A 13,844-nucleotide genomic window follows, 5' to 3' on the forward strand; every position below is an offset into this window, starting at 1 on the left:
AGGGTTGAGCAATATTTGTTCAGGAGGTGTAAAACTGCTCATGCCTTTTAACATTGTACATCCTAATTGACAAACTCCTTCATCTGTCATTTTGAGGTTTATATCTTCTAAAATGAAATATTTGACAGAAAAGTGTCTACTCAGCTACGTATGTATGCCATGTACTTGACACTCACCATCACATTTCACTCTTCCCAGGTGTCCTTGCGCAGGCAAGAAATTGCCGACCGCCTTAACGCCTGGACTATATTTAATGACAAAAACAAAGAGTTCTGCGACTGGCTCACCCAGATTGAGAACAAGGTGTGCCACAGCGCAGATCTCAGCATTGAAGAAATGGTGGAGAAACTGAAAAAGGTAAATATAGTGATAGGTACATTTTCCCTTCTAGTTTTCATGTGGAAAATCACAACAGGCCTTTTTTGAGAGCTTTCTGTTTGTCATCTTTTATGAAGTGTGTTTAACTGTGTCATAGAATAGCACAAAGGTATGGTCCCACTGTAAATCAGGGTATGCACATTGCTGGTGTATACTTTATTAAGATCCATACATATATATATGCAACATGCTCGAGGCTGTTTGTAACAGATGGTGGCCTGGAATGGAATGGAATGGCTTTGTTCATAAACAACAGTTGTCCTTTCAGTGGCTCACAGAGCCTTTTGTACCTTCGTGTCTCATCAAGAGTCGTGTTCATTCAGTTCCCAAAATAATTGCTTTGAAAATTGAAGGGTTGTTTTCCTCCCACATCCCAAAAACATGCGTCGTAGGTTGATTGAAGACTCTAAATTGCCCGTAGGTGTGAATGTGAGTGCGGATGGTTGTTTGTTTGTATGTGCCCTGCGATTGGCTGATGACCAGTTCAGGGTGTACCCCGACTCCCGCCACGAAGATAGGCTCCAGCACGCCCGCGACCCTAGTGAGGATAAACGGTAAGGAAAATGGATGGATGGATGGAAGTCATAGTAAAAAAAAAAAAAAAAAAGTTGTTAATAATTTGCATACAAAGAATACTGTATGTATATGCACAGGTTTAAGGCCATGGTATTGCCACAAATGTATGAAGTATGCTTGTCATTTTTCGTTCAGGACAAAATGCATGAAACAACATAACCTTTTTAAAATGTTTCTGTAGGATTGCATGGAGGAAATCAATTTGTTCAGTGAGAATAAAAGCCACTTGAAGCACCTGGGAGAGCAGCTGCTGTTAGCCAGTGACGAGGCCAAGCAGACCCAAGTGCGCGGGTCCCTGCAAGAGGTTAACCAGAGATGGCATAACCTCTTCAGCCACATCGAGGCCAGGTGAGTACGCAACCCAAATGTTTGAGTTCAAGATTTACTGTAGCTCAACTCCACTGACACAAGCAGCAGCAAAAAAAAAATAAAGAAAAAAAAAGGGATGCAGTCACACATTGACAGAAACAAGACAATTATCTTAAAATAGAAATCTTCAAAGTGCTACCTCCTCATGTAAAAATACAACCGATGCTTTTACTATCTGTATAGGGGCTTAGACTTGTGTATTTTTAGACTCTGAGCACAACAAGTTGCTCCAATCCTAGTCGTCATGGTAACAAGAGCTTACTCTCCATTGACCCTGCTGTAGAGGGAGGTGGGTGAACCAGTGGCCTGTTTCCCTGCAACAGAACCCCCCCCCCCAAAACAGGCTAATTACAACAAGGCTACAAAAAGTATTGGAAAAATGCCTGTCTCCTTTAAAAAGCACAACAGCTCTAATTGCTCTGTGAGTCCATCCACCTGCTGTTGCTCGCTGTGCTCGGCAGCTGTCAGGAAAACATGATTTCTAATGTACACAAAGCAGGTTAAGCCCCCCTAATCAAGGAGACCCCGCTAGTCAGTGTTGTGCAGGAGCAGCTGCTTGATTCCCCTGGTAGCTCTGCACACTCAGCCAAACCACAGCAACAAGAAGAAAAAAACTTTGCTAGAATCTCAGACAGGACCATATGTCCTTATGTCCACACACCCTCCATCTCTGCTCTGTCAGGGGTCGGTGGGCTAGGAGAAGGGGCGTGGTCTGTCAGCATCAATTATATCAGTTATTCTGAAAGCACGATTCAAAAAGAGCATTCTAGGGGGACACCCTTGGCAAGATAGGGACCTCAACAATGGTGCATTGTTTGGAATTTGATCACACATGAACAGAAAATATCCGAAACATTTCTTGGCATTGTCTCATAAAGTATTTAGAGCCAACATATAAGCAGAAACTCAATGGCTAGTAGACAGAGAACAACTAACTATAAATGCTACTTAATCTCTTTTTAGGATGCCAAATGTCCATTTGTTTTTGTTTGACATTTTGTGAAACACAGACAGCCAACTGCTGCCTTTTTTTACAAGAAACAGCAATGACTTTGCACACAATGATTCATCTAACAGGATGCCCTGACCAATGATATTATTTTATAGTATAATACATTTTAAATATTGTGTAGTTGATTTAATCGTTGTATAAAATGTGTCAATTGTAATTGTAGAAAAAAATTAATGCGTGTAAAATCAAGTTATGGCTTTCCGTTAAGCTTCCCGAACAAGTTCACAAAAATCTATTGGGGTTTTTGTATAAAAATATTGCTGTGTAATGAGGCACTGTTAGTATCTTGAGATTTATTGAGTTACATGAGAGATATATATTTTTTATAATTACTTCTTAATGTCATATGTTACCCCGAATGCTAGTTTTTTTTGTGACAATATTTTTAAATGCAGTGATCAGCCGTTTTTCTGAGCTGTATGTTTTGGACTGGGATTTTTTTGTGCATGAATATGGTGCATTGCAGGTGCAATTATGCTCATGTTGCTGGAAAATTGGTAATGACAATGAGGCATTATTTTTTATCAGGTGGTGATAATATATAGTGCATCTACTGTATACAGTAGCAAAATATCCTCAATAGCTGTAGGTTCAAGCCCTCCTGCAACTTGTTGCACTTTGTCCTCCAACCAAATATCCTTGCTGATCCTGCAGCTTTTCCCTTCACCCATTCTGCTCTTGTCCTTCTCAGAATGGACCCCTCACCGGGTTTTGTGTCTTTGTTCAGTCTCCACATTAAGCATCTGGCTTTTGTTGAGCTGTCAAAGGTTAGATAGGGAGAATGAAAGAAAGAAAACATGTAGTAGACTGTGATGGTGCTGCAGTGGGGAATTTACACCTACCATACTGCCTTTATTTCACCACCATAAAACCTGAAATGTCAACTAGAAGGAGCGACTTGTGTCACACCGAGGTTCACATTCAAGTTCAGGTTTAAAGAGCAAAACATTGCTTTTGTCTATGTTACCACACCAAGAGCGTCTGAAAAACATCCATCTCCAAAATGTAAAAAAAAATATTTCAACCGAAAGGCAAGAAACATGACTTTATTTCAGATTTTTAAAAAACAGAGAAAAAACATGACTTTTTTCATAAAATAAAAAATGCAAATGCTGGAGCTACAGTATATTTACATCGAGATTTTGATGTGGATCCTTTTTTTCCGCAAAGATGATCATTTTCTCTTGACCAAATTATGGTATACAAAATAATATAAAACTGAAGGGGATTGGTTGAGCATATAGCAAGCAGCTTCAAACTCTTCTTTTTCAAAAACCCAAACATGGTCACCCTAATGTTTCTTGGAAGAAATCTTGTTTGAATCTTTTAAGTTTGTGGATGACGTCTTACAAAATTATTTTGATTTATCGACTTTGCTTTAGCGGCACGGTGGCCGACTGGTTAGAGCGTCCGCCTCACAGTTTTGCGGACTCGGGTTCGATCCCCGGCCCCGACTGTGTGGAGTTTGCATGTTCTCCCCGTGCCTGCGTGGGTTTTCTCCGGGCACTCCGGTTTCCTCCCACATCCCAAACACATGCATGAATTGGAGACTCTAAATTGCCCGTAGGCATGACTGTGAGTGCGAATGGTTGTCTGTTTGTATGTGCCCTGCGATTGGCTGGCAATCAGTTCAGGGTGTACCCCGCCTCCTGCCCGATGACAGCTGGGATAGGCTCCAGCACGCCCGCGACCCTAGTGAGGATAAGCGGCTCAGAAAATGGATGGATGGATGGACTTTGCTTTATAAATTGGAAGATTAAAGTATATTTTTAGGTTCAAAACCATCTTCTTTTCAAGTTTCGGTTCCCTTGGATTACATAGAAGGTGCCATAATTTGTTTAGTGTATTATTATGACAACTCTGTCTGTTTAACTGACTCCTGAAGAAGTTGAAATGACACATGATGGCGATCCTGGAGAGAGAGAGACAGAGAGTGCGAGAAGATTAAAAAGATGCTCACTCATCTATCCATAACCATCCATAATATCTGTTATGGTCAAAGTTTGTGGGTTTGCTCCCCCGTGACCGTGTCTTAAGTATCCTAGAGCAAGATACTGAACCCCCATTTGCACACTTCATTTCATTAATCATTATGTGACTGGGTGAATGAAGGGAAAGGAGCTCTGAGCACTGTGAAGTTATAAGCACCGATACAAGTAAAGCCCATTTAGCATTTACTGTTTGGTTAGGTTTTCATGCTCAAACCCTGGCATCTGTTAGGACCTTGACAACCATTCTCTAGCCACCCATTTATACTCAGATTTGTTTTTAGTGCTCATTGTTTGGGCTAAGAACATCTCCCTCTCCACACTGACCAGCCTCGATGGACCTCAACATGAGAGAAAGGATCAAATGGGGCAATTAACTCCCGATGAGACACACTTCAAGCTTTTTTAGTCTCGAGGGAGAGCTTCTATTGTCCTCAGCGTTACTATGACTATGACTATGACCATGGTGACTGTGGGGCTTCTAATGGAAAATACCTGCGATTTAAAATGAAAGCCCTTTCAAATGTTTCCTCTTGCTTTTTTATCTTTTTCTCATGGTATGTAAAATAAAGGCTTGGAGGGTCTCGTGCTTTGCATGGTAAAATGAATCTTGGCAAACGCCAGACAATTGGTTCCTCAGAGCATTTTGAGAAATGTCCCCACCATGACAGACAAGAGAAGGCATGCAGGTATTTTATACACTTTATGACATGGGCTTTTAAAATTTGGGACAGTGAGCTTCTCACCCATGATTATTGTTGCTTTGCTGTTGTAGCCACTGTATTATACTCAATGTAACATTTTCTAAAATTCAAACTTTCACCAAATTGTGTCGTCATTCTTAGTTAACATTTAAAGGGAAATGTAAAATACCTCTATTAAAATAATCTAATTTCAAAAAAAAATTAACAACTCATTGAAATTTGCAGTCAAAGGATACATTTCTGCTGCTCTCTGACAGTCCGAACATTTTATGCAAATATTTTAAATAGGCGCCCTTGTTCCTAAACTCTTTTACTGGAGCCTATTGATTATGTAGCAGGTTGAAAAATATTTGCCATATATGCCAGATAAATAGGGAAAGCTGAAGTGTTGTGCGTGCGTGTGTCTGTGTGCGCACACCTGCGTGTGTGTTTCTGTTTGTTTAGAGTGACGAAGTTGAAGGAGACTTTGTTGAGAGTGCAACAGCTGGACAAAAACATGAGTAACCTCCGATCTTGGCTTTCACGCGTGGAGGCCGAACTGTCCAGACCCATCACTTACAGTGTGTGTCATCACCAGGAAATCCAGAGGAGGCTCGCTGAGCAGCAGGTAACACACACACACACACACACACACACACACACACACACACGCATTTTTAATATAGATATAAAACAACAGTTTGTCTTTTTTTATTTGAGTATCTTTCTCTACATTTCTTAGTGTAATTCTGCTTTGGTGACATCCCCCATGTTATTATTTGCATCCATCCATCCATCCATCCATTTCCTGAGCCGCTTATCCTCACAAGGGTCGCGGGAGTGCTGGAGCCAATCCCAGCTATCATAGGACAGGAGGCGGGGTACACCCTGAACTGGTTGCCAGCCAATCGCAGGGCACATATTAACAAACAACCATTTGCACTCACATTCACACCTACGGGCAATTTAGAGTTGTCAATTAACCTACCATGCATGTTTTTGGGGGATGTGGGAGGAAACCGGAGTACCCGGAGAAAACCCACGCAGGCACGGGGAGAACATGCAAACTCCACACAGGCGGGGCCGGGGATTGAACCCCGGTCCTCAGAACTGTGAGGCAGACGCTCTAACCAGTCGTCCACCATGCTGCCTTATTATTTGCAATCATTTTTAATTTATAATTAATTGTGAACAGACCATTGTTTCATTTTTGGAGGGGTTGAGTCATGCAGCCTTCCAAGTCTTTCTTCTGCGTGTGTGTTTGTGGTCATAAAGCAATGCATGGTGTCCATCATGTGTCTGTTCAGGAGCTGCAGCGGGACATCGAGCAGCATACAGAAGGCGTAACTTCTGTCCTGAACCTGTGCGACCTTTTGCTGAGGGACGAAGATGCCGTTGGCGCCACTGAGGTGGAAAGTGACTCCCTGCAGGAAACCAGTCATAGCCTTGACCAGCGCTGGAGGACCATCTGTGCCATGGCTCTAGACAGGCGACTCAGGTTGGAACTCAAACATCACCTTAGAATAGTCAGGTATTTAAAAGAATAAAATAATCGGAAAAAATAACTTTTTCATACATATAGTATAATGTCTACCTGGAGTAAACAAAATGTTTCAGATTATGGTCATTAGCAGTTCTTCTATTGATCGTGAGTGTTGCATGTCATTAGATTCTACTATTTCTTACTATTTCTTCTGCTTTTATGTGGTTTCATCCTTTCTTTCCACATAGCTTTACCAGTTGAGGCAGATAGCTGCCCACACTCGTCTTTGTTCCATTTCATTATATTAAGGGAGAGTTTTTTTTTTCTTTGTAAATCTAATCAAAATTCACCTGAAGCTCTGATATGTTTGTAACTTAGGTTGTGATCTGGTGGTATACAAATACAACCGAATATTTGTAATATGTCAAGACAGCTGTTAGTAGTAGTAAATTACTCCTTTTTTAAAATGGCTATGATTCAACTAGTTTCACAAAAGAACCCCCAGAACGTCTGTCTTCTGCCTCCTTGTAGAATTGAGGAAACATGGAGACAGTGGTGCAAGTTTCTAAAGGATTATTCACACTTTGAGGATTGGCTCAAGGTGGCTGAGAAGACTGCTGCCAACCCTAACTCGGGAGATGTTCTTTACGCAGTCGCCAAGGAGGAACTGAAGAAGTTTGAGGCAAGTTGAGAGGCCTGGCTAACAGTATTTGATACTGCGTTTACATTGCATCTTATGCAGGTCTACTTGATACTTGTATATTATGCAGGTCTACTTGAGTTTGACAGTTCAGCATAAAACTTAATCATCATTGACTAACTGTAAAATTGGATCAGGACAATCATTCAACAAGAAAAAAGTAAATAACTGTGACTTTGTATTTAAGATTGGCTATGTATGTCCTTTTTAGACTTTTCAAAGGCAGGTACATGAGCGGCTGACCCAGTTAGAACTCGTCAACAACCAGTACCGCCGTCTTGCCAGGGAGAACCGTACGGACCGCGCCAACCAGCTCAAAGTAATGGTCCACGAGGGAAACCGGCGCTGGGACGTCCTCCACCGAAGGGTGGCTGCTATCCTCCGCAGGCTCAAGGTGCAGTCTGGGAACAGGGAGAGGACGCACTCCTGCCTTTTAAAATGTGCCGTGCTGCACAATACTGCATTATTATACCCTTACTTTACATTAGTAACAGGTTCTGCCCATGGAGACCATTAGTAACAGCTACGGTGTGTAAGTAGGGGTGGTAGGAAATAAAATGGAATGACAACTAAAATAAACATGACAAACACACACACAACACAACTTCAGATGCATCCTAAGCATTGAGGTAGTCATTTAATACTACCATGATGACCCCGCGAGACCCCTCAAGTGCCAATGACATCTTAATAAGGTCGCCAGCTCGTCTTTCTTTTTGCTTTTCTTGTTTATATGTGGTTTATGACAATACTATAATGAATTAATTAATACAACATAGATTTTTTTGTTTTGCAATATACACAATTAAAATTGAATTAAAAAATAGTGAGTGTGGTAACTTAACCTGCCCTCTCTGAAGCGCAACAACAACATCAGAAATAAATAAAATAAGCATAAATAATAATTAAACACAGCACTTTTCATTCTTTGAAGCCATAAAAGGTGTGATACACCGTATGTGAAGCAAGACAGGCAAAGACAGGCAAAAAAAGGAATCCTCTTCCATCTCAAAATCTGCGAGTGGTGGAGTTATGGCCACAAACACATATGCAGCAGCAATTCTGGGCCTGACCAGCACTGAAGATTGGGTCACAGTGGTTGCTGGTATATTGGGATAAGAATGCAGACAACCTCTCACCAGTGCAGAATCAGTTGGATGGCTAGTAATGTTTGGAAACTCAGATGGTTCTGCCCATGGAGACCAAAGCAGAATGTTACAGTTTGAAGGGATTTTTCAACTGAAAGCTTGGATCTTGTTGATTCCTCATCTATCTCATCCTTCCTTTTCGTCAATTCTTCCTACAGCATTTTACCAGTCAGAGAGAAGAATTTGAAGGCACTCGGGAGAGCATGTTGGTGTGGCTGACAGAACTGGACCTACAGCTTACCAACGTTGAACACTTTTCTGAGAGTGACGTCCATCATAAGATAAAACAGCTTAGTGTGAGTATTTTCATTTGACTCCTTTTAGTCTACCTTTTAATTATTACATGCAAATGAAGTGTTGAGCCTTGGATGTCACTTGGTGTGGGTTTTTTTTTTTTTCCCTTCTTAGTTTTTACATAGCACATCTGCCTCATAGTTCTGAGAACCGGGGTTCAAATCCCGGCCTCGCCTGTGTGGAGTTTGCATGTTCTCCCCGTGCCTGTGTGGGTTTTCTCCGGGCACTCCGGTTTCCTCCCACAGCCCAAAAACATGTGAGGTAGGTTAATTGAAGACTTTAAATTGCCCGTAGGTGTGAATGTGAGTGCGAATGGTTGTTTGTTTCTATGTGCCCTGCGATTGGCTGGCGACCAGTTCAGGGTGTACCCCGCCTCACGTCCGACGATAGCCGGGATAGGCTGCAGCACGCCCGCCACCCTAGTGAGGAAAAGCGGTAGAGAAAATGGATGGATGGATAGTTTTTATATTGTCACTTTGTTATTACCTTTTACTTTCTTTGTCCAGAGTTTCCAGAAGGAGATCATCCTCAACACAGAGCGGATCGACGGACTGATCGTGTTTGGGGAAAGTCTCATCCAGAGGAGTTCACCTCAGGATGCTGCGCTGATAGAGGAAGAGCTGGAGGAGCTTCACTCTTACTGTCAGGAGGTTTTCAGCCGACTGGTTCGCTTCCATCAACGTCTCAGCCAACCCCCGGTGAGGTCAATTTTCATTATTTGTAAAATTGTAATTACTGTATTAATTATTATTATAAATGATTAAGGTTTAGGTTGTTAGACTGCATAATAAGAAGGACAAAAAATAACTTTTTCACCTTAGATGATCACAGAAGAACCAGAGTTCTCTGGCACCTCCATTTCGTTGGAGTCAAGTTTGGAACTGATTGGACGACCTTGGCTCGGGCGGAGCCAAGGAAGCCTCCCAACCACACCCTCACACCTGCTCGCCCTTCCGATGGAGCATTCAGGGCGAGAGACACCTGTGAGCGTGGACTCGCTGCCATTAGAGTGGGACCACACCGGGGATGTAGGAGGGTCATCGTCCCATGAGGATGATGAGGATGACGAAGGACACGACGAAGAGGGAATTTACTTCAGTGCATTGTCAGGTACAGATATATGCAAATACTGGGCTCTTCATGAAGTATGCCTCCACAGTCTAAATAGATGCAATAGAAGAGATGTGTGCAATTATAAAGTATATGATGCTGATCTTAAATAGACACTGACAAATAGGCTGTATTAATTTACTGATACATTTATTAGACCATATAAAATAATTGACAATTTAAAAATGCTAGATTTTAAAATGTTTTAATAAATCGAAGTGACACATACACAATGTATTCCGAAGAAATGTGCCAAAAATCTTTACAAATGGATTTTGGCAAGTGAAGGCATCTTTATTTCCAAGGGGAACCACCTTCACTTTTGGGCTCATCCAAAGGGATCATCGTGTACTTAATACTGCCATAAATTACACAGATGCACTTCTTGACCTTGTTTCTGTTATTTTATTTTAGTGTTTCCGCAGGGAGTCAAAGCAGTGCATATGTTCTCTTCCTTCTACGAGACAAGATCATTTGCTTCATTTACAAAATTCCAGGCTGCAAAAGAGATTAAAAACAGAACTGGATTAGGATTGAGTATTCTGCATATCTGCAGCAGGCTGTTTTCCTCAAGATGTTCACTGTTTATTGGACAGATCATGAATAGGTCCATTACTTTTTCCCAACAAACACCTTCCAACATTTCCTGTCTCACTTGCGTCTAATGTCCCTTTGCTTCACGTGAGCTGCTTTTCGAAAAAACGTTCAAAGCCAAGCTAAATTTATTTTGTTTGATATTCTTGATTGAAGAAAGTTACACAAACTGGGTTAACTCGATGCTTTCACATCCTGCCACTACAAGGTTGACCTTACTAGTTCCTGAAAAGTTCCCCTTCATGTTCCTCCACAATAAAACCTCCCAATTATTATTATTTTCCTTTCTCCTCCCACTTCCATGCCAATACTTGTTAGCTTTTATACCTCAGAGCCTCCCGCTCTGTTAACCAACAGAATGACATTAATGAGGAGCATTAGGCTCAATTTACTGTCCCCTTCTGTTGTCTTTAACCACAATCTAATGTGGCCACTTTAGTTTTTCAAATGCCTCTGAAGTCATTTGTCTGTTTTTATACTCATTTTAAAGTTTCCAGCTGCAACTTCACACGACACATTTGTTACACTATCCTATCCAATCCGATTAGAGCTGTAACAAAAATGCAAATCAGGTTTGTGTGACAGAAAGGTATTGATTCAACAATACATGTATAGTTGCAGTGGTATCAGACTGTACTTCTGAATATTGTTTGGTATTTCTAATATTTTGTCCCTTTCAAACAAAATCAGGAGCGCCTCTCAAAATGTGTTTAGTTATACACGACTGCCAACTAAAACCGCAACAATAAATACATTTCATACAAACAAATGCATATTTTTGTGTCAGTCAAAATTGTTTTCGTACAGGTTGAATTTGTAATACAGTTAAAGTGTCCACTGAGTGTGTATCACACAGTGAGTTTGTAAGAAAGCTTTTTATGATGTTTTAATGTTAAAAAGGGTTATATATGGCCTGTATCTATTTATGTGTCATTTTATTAGTCCACAAAGATTTGAAAGGGGACTCTACAAACATGTTTTTTGGAAGGAAATAAGGACATGTTAGGTGAATGAACTCTGCTAGATCTCAAGTTAAGTGTTGTCTGTGCGTTCAACCTAAGTTTTTGTGTTTCAGAATCAGAGAGGTCAAAGGCTGCTTATGAGTCTCCAAGATGGCGATCACCAGGAGATGAAGAAACAGCTGTATGCGACATTGAGGCTCCACCCACCCTCACCAGCACCCCTGTAAAGCAGGGCTATGTACGTTTCACAAATATCTTCTCACGAGAGCCAAGCAAACTAGCTACTTTATAATTGTCACTGCAATTGTGTGTCATTGTAATATATGGGCTTTTTTTTTTCTTCAGTTGCATCAAATGTCCCAGTGCAGTGACAACATTGAAGACATTAAAAGAGTTTCCCTCATCCTGGATGATGAGGAGCAGCCAGAGATTGGTTTGACCAACTTGGCTGCCTCAGACAAACAGTCAGGTGAGCAATGCCCACGAAGGAAAACAAAATGTTCAATTTTAGGTTGTGTTGAACATTTGTTTGCATGAGAGGCTGCTTCAGTAGATGTGTCTGCTCTCTCAGGTGTGATTGAACGCTGGGAGCTGCTCCAGGCTCAGTGCAGGAACGAGCAAGACGCTGCCCGCCAGGATCCACAAAATGTCACATCTGAAATTGATGATGTTATTTCCTGGCTAGACAATATTCATCTGGAACTAGACCGCCACCAGCAGTCTCACCCCAGCAACAGGATTGTTGACATGGCAACAAGAGCTAAAGAGATGAAGGTAACAGTGTGGTCCCGAATAAAATAATTACAAGCACAGCATCATGAAAAGTACACTAATATTGAATTGTTAATTTGCCGTGTTTTAGTTTGTTCAACCAGATTGTAGAGGCTTGTGGTTCCTGCAATCATCAATATGTGTTCCTCTGGCAACAAGGCGGAGATTGCAAAATCCCCCCCAAAACAGACTTTTCTGCCCTGCTAACTATCATGTGGCATGGAATGATTCCATGTATGATTCTGCACCAAACTGCAGTGGATTGTAATTTGTGTTTTTGACCAGTCCTGCTAACTAACAAAAAGGAAAACAAACAAAAAACTGCAATCAAAATAGGGCAAAATTGAGGGATATGCTGTCAGACCTAGTGAAGGTAATCATAATGTTAAGCATTGGTGATTATTGAAAAGTATCTTGAATATGCTTTTTTAGGAGATGCAGAAGATGTTCACACGCTACAAGCCTATCATGCTGTCCGTCAACCTGCGTGCTCTGGAAGTCCCAGAGCAGCAGGAGAGGCTCATTGATTTAAACCGAGCCTGGAGCCGAGCGTCTACACTTCTTCACCAGTGGGACACCAGTTTGAGAAGGACTCTGATGCGCTGCCAGGTGAGAAAAAGTATAAATTATTATTAAATAAATATATTATTTTAATAGAAGATCAGTCACAGTCAAACTACTCCTTTTTAGTGGGGCTTTGCAATGATTTGGATGTGTGTGAAGTGTTTCCAGCAAAAAAGTATAAGGTTTTCATAGGATGCAGTCTGCATAATTTTCATTTTTATTAACAGTGCCACATGTAACACAATATTATGTATTAGTTATTTATGCAATCCTGCAGACAGAAAAACAAACCAACAGGTGTGTCCAAGAGCACACCCTCCTCGGAGGCACTAACTTTAAACCGTCCATCACACACAGGAGTTCCAAGAGAGTCTCCATTCTCTGCTGCTGTGGTTGGCACACACCGAGAACAGACGCTACGCAGTGGACATCAGGGATGCAGAGACACCTGTCCCAATTCTTAAACAGCACCATCACTCCCTTACTGTAAGCATATCTGTTACTCTGTGAAAATTGTACATGTATTGATACACTGCCTCGCCAATCAGGTCATTCCTGGATTTATCCATCCATTTTCTGTACCGCTTTATCCTCACAAGGGTCGTGGGCGTGCTGCATCCCAGCCATCTTTGGGCGAGAGGCGGGGTACACCCTGAACTGGTCGCCAGCCAATCGCAGGGCACATAGAAACAAACAACCATTCGCACACACATTCATACCTAAGAGCCTACCATGCATGTTTTTGGGATGTGGGAGGAAACCGGAGTGCCTGGAGAAAACCCACACAGGCACAGGGAGAACATGCAAACTCCACACAGGGGGGGCCGGGATTTGAACCCCGGTCCTCAGAACTGTGTGGCAGATGTGCTAACCAGTACTTCACCGTGCCGCCTTCCTGGATTTAACTGAGCAAATATGTTGGATAATTACTATGGTGTATACTACATACCTTATACTGTGCAACCAAAACATTCTGACAATCTGTAGACACTCAGGAGATCATGCAATAAAAAAAAAAAACATTTAATTGTATATATATTTTAAAAAAATCTTATTATCTTTAAAAGGTAATAATGCTTGGAAATAGTCTGTATGAGTAACTACAGATCACCTCTGTAAACTACTACAGCACTGCTGACTGTATCAATCAAAATTGAGCATTTTTACTTTTACAGCTACCTTAAAAGTATACTTTTTCATGCAGCTCTTCTA

General features: G+C 41.4%; 1 protein-coding gene across 8 annotated transcripts in view; it reads left to right on the forward strand.

Moving 5' to 3' along the window:
* The window catches only part of LOC133416762 (nesprin-2), a 71,159-nt gene that overhangs the window by 49,676 nt on the left and 7,639 nt on the right, over nucleotides 1-13,844 (forward strand). For all 8 annotated transcript variants that reach the window (XM_061703912.1, XM_061703911.1, XM_061703913.1 and 5 more), the window contains 14 exons: nucleotides 199-357; nucleotides 1,136-1,302; nucleotides 5,472-5,634; nucleotides 6,314-6,504; nucleotides 7,021-7,171; nucleotides 7,401-7,583; nucleotides 8,496-8,633; nucleotides 9,138-9,329; nucleotides 9,453-9,741; nucleotides 11,411-11,535; nucleotides 11,643-11,766; nucleotides 11,869-12,071; nucleotides 12,501-12,677; nucleotides 12,990-13,118. In XM_061703912.1, coding sequence (XP_061559896.1) covers nucleotides 199-357; nucleotides 1,136-1,302; nucleotides 5,472-5,634; nucleotides 6,314-6,504; nucleotides 7,021-7,171; nucleotides 7,401-7,583; nucleotides 8,496-8,633; nucleotides 9,138-9,329; nucleotides 9,453-9,741; nucleotides 11,411-11,535; nucleotides 11,643-11,766; nucleotides 11,869-12,071; nucleotides 12,501-12,677; nucleotides 12,990-13,118 — 2,391 coding nt within the window. The remainder of the gene's footprint in view (nucleotides 1-198; nucleotides 358-1,135; nucleotides 1,303-5,471; nucleotides 5,635-6,313; nucleotides 6,505-7,020; nucleotides 7,172-7,400; nucleotides 7,584-8,495; nucleotides 8,634-9,137; nucleotides 9,330-9,452; nucleotides 9,742-11,410; nucleotides 11,536-11,642; nucleotides 11,767-11,868; nucleotides 12,072-12,500; nucleotides 12,678-12,989; nucleotides 13,119-13,844) is intronic.

Source organism: Phycodurus eques, chromosome 18 (genome assembly GCF_024500275.1).
Source record: "Phycodurus eques isolate BA_2022a chromosome 18, UOR_Pequ_1.1, whole genome shotgun sequence".
NCBI lineage: Eukaryota > Metazoa > Chordata > Actinopteri > Syngnathiformes > Syngnathidae > Phycodurus > Phycodurus eques.